This window comes from Entelurus aequoreus, linkage group LG06, assembly GCF_033978785.1.
Source record: "Entelurus aequoreus isolate RoL-2023_Sb linkage group LG06, RoL_Eaeq_v1.1, whole genome shotgun sequence".
Taxonomy (NCBI): domain Eukaryota; kingdom Metazoa; phylum Chordata; class Actinopteri; order Syngnathiformes; family Syngnathidae; genus Entelurus; species Entelurus aequoreus.
In genome coordinates this window covers 7,166,401-7,184,347 of record NC_084736.1, presented here as the reverse complement: position 1 = coordinate 7,184,347, position 17,947 = coordinate 7,166,401, and the positions used below count along the sequence as shown (strand labels likewise).

At 35.4% G+C, this 17,947-nt stretch overlaps 1 protein-coding gene across 1 annotated transcript in view; it reads left to right on the top strand.

Annotated features, from left to right (window-relative positions):
- Positions 1-1,030: 1,030 nt before the first annotated feature.
- camsap3 (calmodulin regulated spectrin-associated protein family, member 3) overlaps positions 1,031-17,947 on the top strand; it is a 97,249-nt gene continuing 80,332 nt past the window's right edge. The window contains exon 1 of the mRNA XM_062049912.1: positions 1,031-1,471. Within this exon, the coding sequence (XP_061905896.1) occupies positions 1,345-1,471 (127 nt within the window). The 5' untranslated portion in view covers positions 1,031-1,344. The remainder of the gene's footprint in view (positions 1,472-17,947) is intronic.

Here is a 17,947-nt window from a genome sequence, read left to right as displayed (position 1 = left end):
TATATATATATATATATATATATAAATAAACCTTTACTTATAATAAGCAACATTTACACACAATCAAGAAATAATAACAAACAAAACAAATACAGAAACAGTACAAAAATAGTACAAAACAGCGCCCGGGGGTTGTAAACTCAATAAAGCAACTAAAATAGAATGCAATATATATATATATATATATATATATATATATATATATATATATATATATATATATATATATATATATATATATATATATATATATATATATATCTCCAAATTTGGATTACAGCATCATAGATTTATGTTGTGACAATCTTTTTATTTATTTATTTTTATTTTTATAAACCTTTATTTATAATAAGCAACATTTACACACAATCAAGAAATAATAACAAATCACGTACAAAAACAGTACAAAACAGCGCCGGGGGTTGTAAACTCAATAAAGCAACTAAAATAGAATGCAATATATATATATATATATATATATATATATATATATATATATATATATATATATATATATATATATATATATATATATATATATATATATATATATATATATATATATATATAATGTGTGTGTGTAACAAAATGTAAGTTCCGTAAATAATCCACATTTGGAACACAGCATCATAGTTTTATGTTGTGACAATCTTTTAATTTATTTTAATTTTTTTTTTAAAAACCTTTATTTATAATATGCAACATTTACATACAATCAAGAAATATTAATAAACATAACAAGTATAGTACAAAACAGCGCCAGGGGGTTGTAAACTCAATAAAGTAACTCAAACAGAATGCAAAATATATATATAAATATGTAACAAAATGTAAATTCCGTAAATAATCCACATTTGGAACACAGCATCATAGTTTATGTTGTGATAATCCCCCGCAGTGAAAACACCTGTGTGGGCAGCGTCGTTCACCGCCCCGGAAGTCCCGCCCCCTCTCGCTTTCCTCCCGACTCCAGCTTCGTTTCTATTGGCTGCCGGCTTGAGTGACGTCGCCGGCGTGCACCTGGGAGCCCGTCATCTGCGGGGCTCCCACACACACACACACACACACACACGGAGGACCGACTACCGACAAACCGACACAGATATGCGGACGAACGATTGGAGAACCGGGGGAATAGTCCGCTTCGACGTCGCCACGCGGTGCCTCGGCCCACCGTGAGCAGCTTTTTTTTTAGCGACTGCTCGGAGGTCGGAGAGCGGGATTGTAATCCCTTCCGTGTTCCCGCACGTCATTCGGGACTCGACTGGAAAATGATTGTTTAGACATTTTTTTTGTTTGTTTTTTTTTTGTTGCTACCACTGCTTTTTTCTATTTCGCCCCGCCATGGTGGACTCCAATAAGAAGACTTTTGTGGTGCCTGATATCAAGCCGTTGGATTTGTACGACTGCACTAAGGCGAAAATATGCTCCAGTGTCGGCTGGTTGTTGGCGAAGTGGTACGGCGGTGCAGGTAGGTTGACAGGCCCGGGAAGCCATGCTGTTAGCCGCATTGTGTCTGGGTTGTGCTGCTATACTCCCTGCTTAAGGCTGCTCTGGCTGGGAACTCAGCACTTTTTCTGCACATAAACATCCATCCAGCCATCCATCTTCTTCCGCTTAGCCGAGGTCGGGTCGCGGGGGCGGCAGCCTAAGCAGGGAAGCCCATTGAAATTGAAACTTTTATTGGTAGATTGCACAGTTCAGTACATATTCCGTACAATTGACCACTAAATGGTAACACCCCAATAAGTTTGTCAACTTGTTTAAGTCGGGGTCCACGTAAATCAATTCATGGTACAAATATATACTATCAGCATAATACAGTCATCAGAGTATATACATTGAATTATTTACATTATTTATAGAGATGGCCGATAAATGCTTTTAAATGTAATATCAGAAGTTATCGGTATCGTTTTTTTTTTTCGTTTTTTTTTTTTTTTTTAATTAAATCAACATAAAAAACACAAGATACACTTACAATTAGTGCACCAACCCAAAAAACCTCCCTCCCCCCATTTACACTCATTCACACAAAAGGGTTGTTTCTTTCTGTTATTAATATTCTGGTTCCTACATTATATATCAATATATATCAATACAGTCTGCAAGGGATACAGTCCGTAAGCACACATGATTGTGCGTGCTGCTGGTCCACTAATAGTACTAACCTTTAACAGTTAATTTTACACATTTTCATTCATTACTAGTTTCTATGTAACTGTTTTTATATTGTTGTACTTTCTTTTATTCAAGGAAATGTTTTGAATTTATTTCTTATTTTATTTGATTCATTTTTTTTAAAATTACCTTATCTTCACCATACCTGGTTGTCCAAATTAGGCATAATAATGTGTTAATTCCACGACTGTATATATCGGTTGGTATCGGTTGATATCGGTATCGGTAATTAAAGAGTTGGACAATATCGGCATATCGGATATCGGCAAAAAGCCATTATCGGACATCCCTAGTTGTTTCTTTCTGTTATTAATATTGTGGTTCCTACATTATATATCAATATATATCAATACAGTCTGCAAGGGATACAGTCCGTAAGCACACATGATTGTGCGTGCTGCTGCTCCACTAATAGTAATAACCTTTAACAGTTAATTTTACTCATTTTCATTAATTACTAGTTTCTATGTAACTGTTTTTATGTTGTTTTACTTTCTTTTTTATTCAAGAAAATGTTTTTAATTTATTTTATTAATATTTTAAAAAATGACCTTATCTTCACCATACCTGGTTGTCCAAATTAGGCATAATAATGTGTTAATTGCACGACTGTATATATCGGTATCGGTTGGTATCGGTTATCGCTATCGGTAATTAAAGAGTTGGACATTATCAGAATATCGGATATCGGCAAAAACCATTATCGGACATCCCTACTATCAGCATAATACAGTCATCACACAAGTTAATCATCAGAGTATATACATTGAATTATTTACATAATTTATAGAACAAATGCTTTAAAATGTAATATCGGAAATTATCGATATCGTTTTTTTGTTTTTTTTGTTTTTTTTAAAAATTAAATCCACATAAAAAACACAAGATACACTTACAATTAGTGCACCAAACCCAAAAAACCTCCCTCCCCCATTTACACTCATTCACACAAAAGGGTTGTTTCTTTCTGTTATTAATATTCTGCTTCCTACATCATATATCAATATATATCAATACAGTCTGCAAGGAATACAGTCCGTAAGCACACATGATTGTGCGTGCTGCTGCTCCACTAATAGTACTAACCTTTAACAGTTAATTTTACTCATTTTCATTAATTACTAGTTTCTATGTAACTGTTTTTATGTTGTTTTACTTTATTTTTTATTCAAAAAAATGTTTTTAATTTATTTTATTTTATTAATATTTTAAAAAATGACCTTATCTTCACCATACCTGGTTGTCCAAATTAGGCATAATAATGTGTTAATTCCACGACTGTATATATCGGTATCGGTTGGTATCGGTTATCGCTATCGGTAATTAAAGAGTTGGACATTATCAGAATATCGGATATCGGCAAAAAGCCATTATCGGACATCCCTACTATCAGCATAATACAGTCATCACACCAGTTAATCATCAGAGTATATACATTGAATTATTTACATTATTTATAGAACAAATGCTTTAAAATGTAATATCGGAAATTATCGATATCGTTTTTTTGTTTTTTTTGTTTTTTTAAAAAATTAAATCCACATAAAAAACACAAGATACACTTACAATTAGTGCACCAAACCCAAAAAACCCCCCTCTCCCATTTACACTCATTCACACAAAAGGGTTGTTTCTTTCTGTTATTAATATTCTGGTTCCTACATTATATATCAATATATATCAATACAGTCTGCAAGGAATACAGTCCGTAAGCACACATGATTGTGCGTGCCGCTGGTCCACTAATAGTAATAACCTTTAACAGTTAATTTTATTCATTTTCATTCATTACTAGTTTTTATGTAACTGTTTTTATGTTGTTTTGCTTTCTTTTTTATTCAAGAAAATGTTTTTAATTTATTTTATTAATATTTTAAAAAATGACCTTATCTTCACCATACCTGGTTGTCCAAATTAGGCATAATAATGTGTTAATTCCACGACTGTATGTATCGGTATCGGTTGGTATCGGTTATCGCTATCGGTAATTAAAGAGTTGGACATTATCAGAATATCGGATATCGGCAAAAAGCCATTATCGGACATCCCTACTATCAGCATAATACAGTCATCACACAAGTTAATCATCAGAGTATATACATTGAATTATTTACATTATTTATAGAACAAATGCTTTAAAATGTAATGTACAGCCCTTACATTTGGGCTGGTACCGAGGGCGACTGTGTTGACCAGTTTGACGCGTGAAAATGATAGAATGTCCAGTACTGTAGAACTGTGTTTGGATATGACAATCCGTTTATTCCAGCTATCTAACTTAAATCAAATGTAAATTCTATAACAAAGTATGCTGACCTTGATTGGCACATTATCACATAATTGTCACCACATGACACGATACGATACGACATGACACGAACACGACCACGTCCACGGTCGAAAACTGTTTGTCCTCCAATCGCCCTGCCCATGCTCACACCTGAACCCAATTTAAAGAGGCTACCATAGTAACCGCACCATAGCAACAGTCACCTCCCTGTCAACCCTTCCTGGTTCCTAACAGGAAGTGGGCGGAGCACTCTGCCGAAAAGGAAATTAAACATGCTGAACCCAACAATCAATTAGAGAAAATAAAAATAAAAACAATATAAACAAATAAGGAATTTTGGCTCCAACATGTAATATCGGAAATTATCGATATCGTTTTTTTTGTGGTTTTTTTTTTTTTTTTTTTTTTTTTTTTTAATTAAATCAACACAAAAAACACAATATACACTTACAATTAGTGCACCAAACCCAAAAAAACTCCCTCCCCCATTTACACTCATTCACACAAAAGGGTTGTTTCTTTCTGTTATTAATATTCTGGTTCCTACATTATATATCAATATATATCAATACAGTCTGCAAGGAATACAGTCCGTAAGCACACATGATTGTGCGTGCTGCTGCTCCACTAATAGTACTAACCTTTAACAGTTAATTTTACTCATTTTCATTAATTACTAGTTTCTATGTAACTGTTTTTATGTTGTTTTACTTTCTTTTTTATTCAAGAAAATGTTTTAATTTATTTTATTAATATTTTAAAAAATGACCTTATCTTCACCATACCTGGTTGTCCAAATTAGGCATAATAATGTGTTAATTCCACGACTGTATACATCGGTATCGGTTGATATCGGTATCGGTAATTAAAGAGTTGGACATTATCAGAATATCGAATATCGGCAAAAAGCCATTATCGGACATCCCTACTATCAGCATAATACAGTCATCACACAAGTTAATCATCAGAGTATATACATTGAATTATTTACATTATTTATAGAACAAATGCTTTAAAATGTAATATCGGAAATTATCGGTATCGTTTTTTTTTATTATCGGTATTGTTGTTTTTTATTTTTTTTAAATTTTTTTTAAAATTAAATCAACATAAAAAACACAAGATACACTTACAATTAGTGCACCAACCCAAAAAACCTCCCTCCCCCCATTTACACTCATTCACACAAAAGGGTTGTTTCTTTCTGTTATTAATATTCTGCTTCCTACATTATATATCAATATATATCAATACAGTCTGCAAGGGATACAGTCCGTAAGCACACATGATTGTGCGTGCCGCTGCTCCACTAATAGTACTAACCTTTAACAGTTCATTTTATTCATTTTCATTAATTACTAGTTTCTATGTAACTGTTTTTATATTGTTTTACTTTCTTTTTCATTCAAGAAAATGTTTTTAATTTATTTTATTAATATTTTAAAAAATGACCTTATCTTCACCATACCTGGTTGTCCAAATTAGGCATAATAATGTGTTAATTCCACGACTATGTATCGGTATCGGTTGGTATCGGTTATCGCTATCGGTAATTAAAGAGTTGGACATTATCAGAATATCGGATATCGGCAAAAAGCCATTATCGGACATCCCTACTGTCAGCATAATACAGTCATCACACAAGTTAATCATCAGAGTATATACATTGAATTATTTACATTATTTGTAATATAGGAAATTATCGGTATCGTTTTTTTTAATTATCGGTATCGTTTTTTTTTTGGTTTTTTTTGTGTTTTTTTTTTAATTAAATCAACATAAAAAACACAAGATACTCTTACAATTAGTGCACCAACCGTTATTTACAATCCGGGGAGGTGGGATGTGGTGGGGGGGTGTTAGTCAAGGGTTGAAGTTGCCTGGAGGTGTTCTTTTAGTTTGGTTTTGAAGGAGGATAGAGATGCACTTTCTTTTATAGCTGTTGGGCGTGCATTCCATATTGATGTGGCATAGAAGGAGAATGAGTTTAGACCTTTGTTAGTAGGGGCGGCACAGCGTAGTACCGTCCAAAATCGCTGCCGTTGTGTCCTTGGGCAGGACACTTCGCCCTTGCCCCCGGTGCCGCTCACACTGGTGAATTAGGTGGTGGTCGGAGGGGCCGTAGGCGCGAACTGGCAGCCACGCTTCCGTCAGTCCGCCCCAGGGCCGCCGTGTCTACAAAAGTAGCTTACCACCACCAGGTGTGAATGAATGATGGGTTCTCACTTCTCTGTGAAGCGCTTTGAGTGTCTAGAAAAGCGCTATATAAATCGAATCCATTATTAGGGACCGAGTCCCTTTGGGACTGAGGACCCTATTGTATTTCTAGCGTTTTATTATTATTATACCGCCGCCTCTTTGAGCTGTAATTTGACCCCCTTAACATGCTTCAAAACTCACACATCAGGACTGGTGAAAATTGCGATGTAATCAAAAAAACCAAACCCCAAAACTCAAAATTGCGCCCCTTAGGAAGAAAACACTGACAAAACTGCCTGTAACTCCCAGTAGGAATGTCATAGAGACATGAAACACAAACCTCTATGTAGGTCTCACTTAGACCTATATTTCATACACTGACAACCCCCAGCAAAAATCAACAGGAAGTTTGCAATTCCCCCTTCAAAACAAAAGTTGTGTAAAAACAGTCACCTTTTTTCAAACATTATCTCCTCTGAGCGCTTTTGTCGTGTCGGCTTCAAACTAGCACAGGAGAGAGATTGAACCCTTCTGATTAAAAGCTGATGAAAGAGTTTTAATTACTGCTCCGGTTTGGATTTTATGAGCCTTCAAAATCGGTCCCGTCCATCGCTGCTTGCAGCTTTAATTATTATTATTATTATTATTATTATTATTATTATTTATTATTATTATTATAAGGCAGTGGTTCTTAACCTTGTTGGAGGTACCTAACCCCACCAGTTTCATATGCGCATTCACCGAACCCTTCTTTAGTGAAAAATAAAATGTTTTTTTTCCAAATTCAAGACAAAATTATATGTTTTTGGTAACACTTTAGTATGGGGAACATATTCTAAGTAACAAAGACTTAATTTAGAGTTATTTGGTTAGGGACCCCGACTTAAACAAGTTGAAAAACTTATTGGAGTGTTACCATTTAGTGGTCAATTGTACGGAATATGTACTGTACTGTGCAATATACTAATAAAAGTTTCAATCAATCAAAAAAAGGGTTAGGGTTAGAGGGTTAGGGCCAGGGTTAGGGTTAAGGCCATGCAGAATAAGGCATTAATAAGTACTTAATGACTAGTTAAGAGCCAATATGTTACTAATTTGCATGTTAATAAGCAACTAATTAATGGTGAATATGTTCCCCATACTAAAGTGTTACCATGTTTTTTTACTGGTGCACAAAATGAACCGTGCCTGAATATCACCTTGTTCAAAGAACAAAACCAACACAGTGCATAAACTCACAACAAATTACACACCTGCAAATCAGTCTGACTTCTGCCGTTGCCGTATCCGTAATACGCCGATAGGGAGAAGTTTTTATTTACACGATGAGTTGGGTGTGTCTTGACCTCTGCCGAACCCCTGAGCCCGACTCACCGAACCCCTAGGGTTCAATCGAACCCAGGTTAAGAACCACTGTTATAAGGTTATCCCGGGTAAATCCCATCTAACCTTATCCGTGTCCACACACACAAATGCCACCGTTTAAGACCCCCGCCCCCCTCCGTCCGCCGGCGCAACGCGACCTAGTACGTATGCGCGGAAAATGCGCACGTCATAGTCGCTTTGTGTGCAAGTTCTTAAATGTAACTTATCTGAACAATATCCAGTGTTGTGGTATTTCAATGAACTGGAATCCAGTGTGCTGTGGGGCCCACACCTGAGACATCATAAATTAATCACATCTTTATTAGACACGTAAACAATGTGATGAAGAACATTTGACATCAATCAAACTAGGGATGTAGTGTGTTGTGAGATACATTCTGGTGTGCCGTGGGAGATTAACTAGCTTCACCTATTTTGGGTTAAAAATATTTTATAGTCTGCAAATGATGTGTCGGTGCTGTCTAGAGCTCAGCAGAGTAACCATGTAATACTCTTCCATATCAGTAGGTGGCAGCAGGTAGCTAATTGCTTTGTAGATGTCGGGAACAGCGGGAGGCAGCGTGCAGGTAAAAAGGTGTCTAATGCTTTAACCAAAAATAAACAAAAGGTGAGTGCCCCTAAGAAAAAGCATTGAAGCTTAGGGAAGGCTATGCAGAATGAAACTAAAACCGAACTGGCTACAAAGTAAACAAAAAACAGAATGCTGGACGACAGCAAAGACTTACTGTGGAGCAAAGACAAAGTACATCCGAACATGACTGAACTCCTCTACTTGGGGCAGGGTCTCCTCCCCAACCCGGAGATGGCACTTCACCCTTTTCCGAGTAGAGCAGGGGTGTCAAACTCATTTTAGATCGGGGGGCTACATGGAGAAAAATCTACTCCCAAGTGGGCCGAATTGGTAAAATCACGGTACGATAACTTAAAGGCCTACTGAAATGAATTTTTTTTATTTAAACGGGGATAGCAGATCTATTCTATGTGTCATACTTGATCATTTCGCGATATTGCCATATTTTTGCTGAAAGGATTTAGTATAGAACAACGACGATAAAGATTGCAACTTTTGGTATCTGATAAAAAAAAGGCTTGCCCCTACCGGAAGTAGCGTGACGTAGTCAGTTGAACATATACGCAAAGTTCCCTATTGTTTACAATGATGGCCGCATGAAGTGAGAGAGATTCGGACCGAGAAAGCGACAATTTCCCCATTAATTTGAGCGAGGATGAAAGATTTGTGGATGAGTAAAGTGCAAGTGAAGGACTAGTGGGGAGTTGAAGCTATTCAGATAGGGAAGATGCTGTGAGAGCCGGGGGTGACCTGATATTCAGCTGGGAATGACTACAACAGTAAATAAACACAAGACGTATATATACTCTATTAGCCACAACACAACCAGGCTTATATTTAATATGCCACAAATTAATCCTGCATAAAAACACCTGCGTGTTTGTTATGCTAGCTCCTAGCTCCTCTGCTAGCTCCTAGCTCCATAGAACACGCCAATACAATTCAAACACCTGATCAACACACACAATCACTCAGCCCAAAAGACCGTTTACCTAACCCAAGGTTCATAAAGCTTATATATTTTTAAAAAGTTACGTACGTGACGCGCACATACGGTCAAGTTATCGAATGTTTAGCAGCCAAGGCTGCATACTCACGGTACCTGATATTCAGCTGGGAATGACTACAACAGTAAATAAACACAAGACATATATATACTCTATTAGCCACAACACAACCAGGCTTATATTTAATATGCCACAAATTAATCCTGCATAATAACACCTGCGTGTTTGTTATGCTAGCTCCTAGCTCCTCTGCTAGCTCCTAGCTCCATAGAACACGCCAATACAATTCAAACACCCGATCAACACACACAATCACTCAGCCCAAAAGACCGTTCACCTAACCCAAGGTTCATAAAGCTTATATATTTTTAAAAAGTTACGTACGTGACGCGCACATACGGTCAAGTTATCGAATGTTTAGCAGCCAAGGCTGCATACTCACGGTACCTGATATTCAGCTGGGAATGACTACAACAGTAAATAAACACAAGACATATATATACTCTATTAGCCACAACACAACCAGGCTTATATTTAATATGCCACAAATTAATCCTGCATAATAACACCTGCGTGTTTGTTATGCTAGCTCCTAGCTCCTCTGCTAGCTCCTAGCTCCATAGAACACGCCAATACAATTCAAACACCCGATCAACACACACAATCACTCAGCCCAAAAGACCGTTCACCTAACCCAAGGTTCATAAAGCTTATATATTTTTAAAAAGTTACGTACGTGACGCGCACGTACGGTACGGTACGTGTTATGCTAGCTCCTAGCTCCTCTGCTAGCTCCTAGCTCCATAGAACACGCCAATACAATTCAAACACATGATCAACACACACAATCACTCAGCCCAAAAGACCGTTCACCTAACCCAAGGTTCATAAAGCTTATATATTTTAAAAAAAGTTACGTACATACGCAAAAAAAAGCCAAAGCTGCATACTCACAGTAGCACGTCTGCGTCTTTGTCATCCAAATCAAAGTAATCCTGGTAAGAGTCTGTGTTGTCCCAGTTCTCTACAGGCGTCTGTGTATCCAAATCAAAAGTCCTCCTGGTTAGAGTCTCTGTTATCCGAGTTCTTCCATCTTGACTGCATCTTTCGGGAATGTAAACAAAGAAGCGCCGGCTGTGTACTGTTGTGGCTGACTACGTTCGAAAAATACGTCCATTTCGCACCGACAACTTTCTTCTTTGCTTGCTCGGCTTCCTTCTCCATAATGCAATGAACATGATTGCAACAGATTCACGAACACAGATGTCCAGAATACTGTGGAATTATGAAATGAAAACAGAGCTTTTTCGTATCGGCTTCAATGTGGAAGGCATACCCGTGTTCGCCGGGCTACGTCACACGCATACGTCACACGCAGAGGCGTTTCGAACCGGAAGTTTAGCGGCAAATTTAAAATGTCACTTTATAAGTTAACCCGGCCGTATTGGCATGTGTTATAATGTTAAGATTTCATCATTGATATATAAACTATCAGACTGCGTGGTCGGTAGTAGTGGCTTTCAGTAGGCCTTTAACAATAAAGACAACTTTCTTTGTTTAAAATTAGAACGAGCACATTCTGAAAATGTACAAATAATAACGTTGTTGTTTTTTACACTTACATGTTGCGGTTAATAGTACTCTATCTTTATTTGTCGTTATTTACACTTTCTGAATAAATGATGTGATAATGTTCATCAGTCAACTCATTGGTGCTCATTTTCAATCTATCAAGATAAATAATAATACCAAAATCAAATTACAGGATGTTATTTATGTATAGGGATGATACTCGAAACCGGTTTTCCCGGTTGTTTGATAAGAAAAGAACCGAGTCTTCGGACTCGAATCCCTTTTTGAGAACCGGTACCCGTTATCGAGACCACTATAGTAAAGGAAAAGAGTTGATTCTTTATTCGAATCCCGTCCCGACCAGAAATGCTCCGTGGGACATCACAAGAAATGGCGTCACGTAGCGAAAGCAGGAAAAAAATGGACGGGAAAAAGCGCTCCAAGGTGTAATAAAGTTCAAAACAAAAGGTATAATCCATCGAATAACTTTACTGAGAGATTTTAGCAGGGTAAAACACATGACCAACACTTTTACGACCAACCGGAAACATAGCAACCAGGCTAGCAACGCACCTCCTTTACGGCAGCTGTCGCAACGTTCTTAAAACAACCGCAGCACATACATATATATACAACATATCTCCCTTTTTTAACTTTTGTTTTTCTTTCCTTGTAAACAAAACAAAATCACACTGTAGATGTGTTGTCGGTCTAATTATAAATAATGCAGACGAGGCGTGTTGGCTGAGTTCTTGACGTTTACTTTCACAGCGTGGCAACATGCAACACTTTTCGGGGCTACCGCGCATGCTTGTAACTCCCGTTGCATGCTGGGTAGTGTAGTTGTTATATTCTCTAGCTCATAACATTTTCCCCCATAAAGAAATAATGTTAACTCAATAAAGTGTATTTCTTTTTTTAGCTTTAACTTTTCATTTTTTTAGCATTGTAACCACATTTGCAAACAACTTTTCTCTTCATAGAATTTTCTTTCAATAAAGAAATAAAGTGCAAAAATGTCAAAGCATCATAACAAACAGTTATGTTCCAATAGCAGCAGAAGTGCACTTTTTGGAGAGCTGTATTATTTTCAGTTTTGTGCCCAAGGGACTGATTTTATTTAACACTATATTATTATTTATGCACCTATAGTGATCACAGAGACAGCTTGTTTTTGTGTTACTGTATATATTTGTTTCTCTGAAAAATCCCACTTAATATACTTTGGGTAACAACAGTCAATATTTATTTATTTAATTTTATTTTTTTAGGTGGGTAACAGTCAATATTTATTTATTTATTTATTAGATTTTATTTTTTTTGTTATATAATAAAAGTGAGCTTTTGTTAAACCAAATATTGTGTGTTTTTTTCCATATACAACAACCTATCTGGACTCGATAAGAGAATCGATAAGGAATCGGTTCGATAAGAGGACTCGATAATGGGCTCGAACTCGATAATTTCTTATCAAACATCATCCCTATTTATGTAGTTTGATCATTTTCCTTGACTGGTGCACTAACATGTGGTTTATTTTATTTTATTTTTTTACATATGTAGCATCATCTACAAAGATACAAATACTTGCTATTGTGACATCTAGTGGACACATTTAGAACAGCAGTTTCTCTCATTCAAAAAATGTGGCTAATTTTTATACTTGGCAAGCTCGTTCCGCGGGCCGGATAAAACTTGTTCGCGGGCCTGATTCGTACGTTTTTGTATTTTTTGAGGCTCACATGAAAGCTTGCTGTCTTTGTGTAATGCACACACTCTGACATGCCTCCATTCACTAGCTGCTCACCTTGTTTTTGTGGAAGAAACAAGCCTCCCTTTTACTATTATTAGTAGCCTTCAGAACCAGTTTATTATAATGCTTGTGACATTGGGTGTGGATCATTTGCTCTGCTATCAGTGACGACAGGCCCTGGAACACTTCTGACATACTCTAGCAAGACTTAATCACAGTGACTGCAGGGTTTCACTCTTGTTTGTGGAAAAAGACAAGTGTTGTTTTTTCTGGGCTATTTCAAGTTAGGATAAGTTGAGAATTGGATCAAATTGTACACAAATATGTTCAGTTTTTCAAACCAATTGCATTTTGTTGATTATTAACTCAAAATGTATCACATACATCATTTTTATCATTTAAGTGTACCCTAGACAAATATTTTTCCAGTTTTCATACCATGACTGGACAATAATTTTTCTTCAATTAAATGTTTTTAAACCGTTTTTAAAAAACAAACAAACAGCTCAACCCGAAAAGGACAAACAAGCTTTTAATGACAATATTAAAAAAATGACATGGTTAGTGTCTTGCCAGATTTTGTAGCAATACATAATTTGTGTTCCTGCTGTAGGAGCACTTGCATTCAGAGGAGGAGTTACACTTCCATGTTTGGATACTATTTTTGTGCATTAAAAACACAAAATGTGGATTGTTATGATCATGGTTTGATTGCCAATGTCTGGTAATGTAAAATGGGATATTTCTACCTGAATAAGTGCAGTGTTTCCCACACATTCATTTATTTGTGGCGGCCCGCCACGAAATAATTACGTCCGCCACAAATAAAAAAAATAATTTATTTTTATTTTTTATTTTTTTTGTCCTGTCCAGCTTCTCAGGCAAATCATATAGTTGATGTAGATGCCCATATAGGCATCTACAAAAGAGAAGTGTAGGATACTTCTCTTGTTGCCTTATTTGTATTTGACCACTACTGTTTCCTGTTTATTTGTTACTGACTGTGGCAGGACACCTCTGCCTCTGTTTCACTTTATGTTGCTGGTAAATAATATGGTTGTAGTAGTAGGCTAAAGTTAAATTATTTGGTATGCACTAATTAAAGGGGCAGAGCTTTAAGAGACATTTTAACTTTTATATTTTATAAGATATATTTTTTGTAAGAGCCACAATTAATAAATATATTTCAGTGAATAACTTATTGTTCAAATCTGTATGTAAATATGTACATAACGTGTTGTAATTATATTGTAAAATGGATGGATGGATGGACGTTTAAAACAAAACTGTTATTAATTAGTAAGTATAAATTTTTTGAGCCTTTTTAGAGAAAATGATATCATTGTAGTAAATTATGCAAATTACTCGATGATGTCATGGTAACCACGCCCACAGCCACGCCCCCACCGCCACAGGTATTTTGGCAGTTTATGGGAAACACTGAAGTGCTTCTGATATTCTGTACATTATTAGTGCAGTTTTTTTCTGGGCTATTTCAAGTTAAGATAAGTAGAGAATTGGATCAAATTGTACACAAATATGTTCTGTTTTTCAAACTAATTGCATTTTGTTGATTATTAACTCAACATTTGTCACATACATAATTTGTATCATTTAAGTGTACCCTAGATTATTATTTTTCCAGTTTTTATGCCATGATTGGCAGTGTTGGCGCTAGGAACTTTCAAATTGGGGTCCCAGGGACCCCATCAAGTCATAAAAATGGGGTCCCACATTTTTGTATTTTTGATTATTAACTCAAAATTAATCGCAGACTTAATTTTTATCATTTAAGTGCACCCTAGACAACAATTTTTCCATTTTTTATACTTTGACTGGACATTAACTTTGCTTTGATGAAATGTTTTTAAACAAAAACAGTTCAACCCGAAAAGGACAAACACACTTAATGAAAATATAAAAAAATGACATTCATTGCGTTTGTGTCTTGCCAGATTTTGTAGCAATACATAATTTGTGTTCCTGCTGTAGGAGCACTTGCATTCAGAGGAGGTGGTACACTTCCATGTTTAGATACTAGTTTTGTGCATTAAAAACACAAAATGTGGATTGTTATGATCATAGTTTGTCAGTGATGTCTGGTAATGTAAAATGGGATATTTTTACCTGGATAAATGCTTCTGATATTCTGTACATTAGTGCAGGGTTTCACTCTTATTTGTGGAAAAGACAACTGTTGTTTTTTCTGGGCTATTTCAAGTTAAGATAAGTACAGAATTGGATCAAATTGTACACAAATATGTTCTGTTTTTCAAACTAATTGCATTTTGTTGATTATTAAGTCAACATTTATCACATACATCATTTGTATCATTTAAGTGTACCCTAGATTATTATTTTTCCGTGTTTTTATGCCATGACTGGCAGTGTTGGGGCTAGGCACCTTCAAATTGGGGTCCCAGGGACCCCATCAAGTCATAAAAATTGGGTCCCATTTTTTTTTTGTATTTTTGATTATTAACTCAAAATTAATCGCAGACATAATTTTTATTATTTAAGTGCACCCTAGACAAACATTTTTCCAGTTTTTATACCATTACTAGACATTAATTTTGCTTTAATGAAATGTTTTTAAACTAAACAAAAAAAACCTGCTCAACCTGGAAAGGACAAACACACTTTTAAGGAAAATATTAAAAAAATGACATGAATTGCCTTTGTGTCTTGCCAGATTTTGTAAGAATACATCATTTGTGTTCCTGCTGTAGGAGCACTTGCATTCAGAGGAGGAGTTACACTTCCATGTTTAGATACTAGGGATGTGCATTAAAAACACAAAATGGTTCTGTACATTAGTGCAGGGTTTCATGTGTATTGTTTTTTTGGGGGCTATTTCAAGTTAAGATAAGTAATAAATTGGACACATATGTTCTGTTTTTACAACTAATTGCATTTTGTTGATTATTAACTCAAAATTAATCACATCATTTTTATCATTTAAGTGTACCCTAGACTAATATTTTTTCCAGTTTTTATGCCATGACTGGCAGTGTTGGCGCTAGGAACTTTTAAAATTGCCCAAAGGGCAGACAGGGTGCGTGCACAATAATCTCCTGTCAAAAAAAATTAGTGTTGTTAAAGGAGCCATATGTAATAATGTCATGTCGAGTCATCATTTAATGGCCCTGATATGTCAAAAGGCATTCATAAACCATGTTCTTTTCCAATAACTCTATAACTGATAACAGTAGCGAAGAAGTGAATTTGACAAAACGATGCTGGATTTGATCAAAATGTTCATAAATAGTTGTTTTTCCGGTTTCTGGACTGGTTAAAGTTAATAAATAGTTGTTTTTCCCTTTTCTGGACTGGTTAAAGTTAAGGAAAGTATGTCATTGGACAAAACAATGCTGGATTGGATCAACTTGTTCATTAAGTTGTTTCCCTTTTCTGGACAGTTTAAAGCTAATGGAAGACGCGAGTTGGGTAAAACAAGACTTGATTGGATCAAATTATGCACAAATATGTTGTTTTTACCTTTTCTGAACTGGTGTTTTTCCCCTTTTCTGGGCTTTTTTTGAAACTGATTGAAAATGTATGTATGTAAGCATGTTTTTGTAAACCTCTTTGAACTGTTTAATGTTAATTGAAGCAAGAAATTGGATAAAGGACTGGATTAGAACAACATTTTACACATAGTTAATTCCAATTTAGCCTTGTTTTTGACCTTTTCTGGACGTTTTACTGTTAAGGGAAGTATTAAAATGTATTAATCAAGGCTGAATTGGATACAATTCTACACATTTGTTGTTTTTTAACCTTTTCTGGACTTGTTAATTTAGTAGTAGTGACTTGGCTAAAACAATCATAGAGCATCATCAAATCATCCAGTTTTTTTAAATTTATTTATTTTTACCTTTTTTGGACAGTTTGATATTTAGAGACATAGTGAATTGGATCAAACTGTACATGAAAATGTAAAGGGAAATAGTGAATTTGATAAAACCAGGTAGGGCTGCAACTATCGATTATTTTGAGATTCGATTAGTCGACTAATCGGATAATAAAGCGTACACATATTTCATAGCTCAAATTTTTCCATCGACTTCTAAGTGCAGCTGAAGTTATTTTAGGCATGTGCTTACTAACAAAGATGACTGATTCATTCATAAAGAATTATGAAAAGTAAAGTGACTGTCCGTTTAAAAGAAAGGAAAGGCAAAGTGCTAAAAATGTGATGTACACTGGTATATTGACTATTGATTAGCTCTTGGCAGTTTTAGCACTAATAGACTCAATGTGTAGAATTCAATATTTTATTAATTCTTAAGGTATTGGCGTTTAAGTGCCTATTTTTACGGCGTTGCATATTGACCCCTCTTCAAAACGTACTTGAAGTTATGTTGACAAAGTTTAGCTGGCTGACTTTCAGTTCTGTTCAGTTTATTAGGAACATGCATACGATACAATGTAATGCATCACATATTTCCAGTTGTTTCATTACAGCACGTCCGAAAAGGAGCAGGAAGAAGCTGAGCTTATTTAATCCTACCCCTTTTCATACCATAGCAATTGTATCCCATTTCCTTGTTCTCTGTAACAGAACGGTGAATAAATACATAAATGATATACCACAGTAAGTATAAAAAATATACATAAATAATCTTTATCTCAAAAGATAAAAAAGGTTCAAAATGTGCAATTATTATGTTAATATTGTTCTGTGTACTTTGTGAACACTTGTAGTTTGAACAGTCTCTTAAAGTGAATCATATTGCTGCTTTGTTGGATTTCTTTGCTTCATCCATTCCATTTAATTCCACATACTGATATACTAAAGGTTTTAAGTGTTGTACGAGCATACAAATGTTTTAAATTAGATTTAATTAGGTTATATTTCTTCTTTTGTTGAGGAAAATTGCTGTACATTCTTGGGTAGGAGGTTATAGTTTGCTTTGTACATCATTTTAGCTGTTTGCAAATGCACCAAATCGTTGAATTTCAATATTTTTTGACTCAATAAAGTG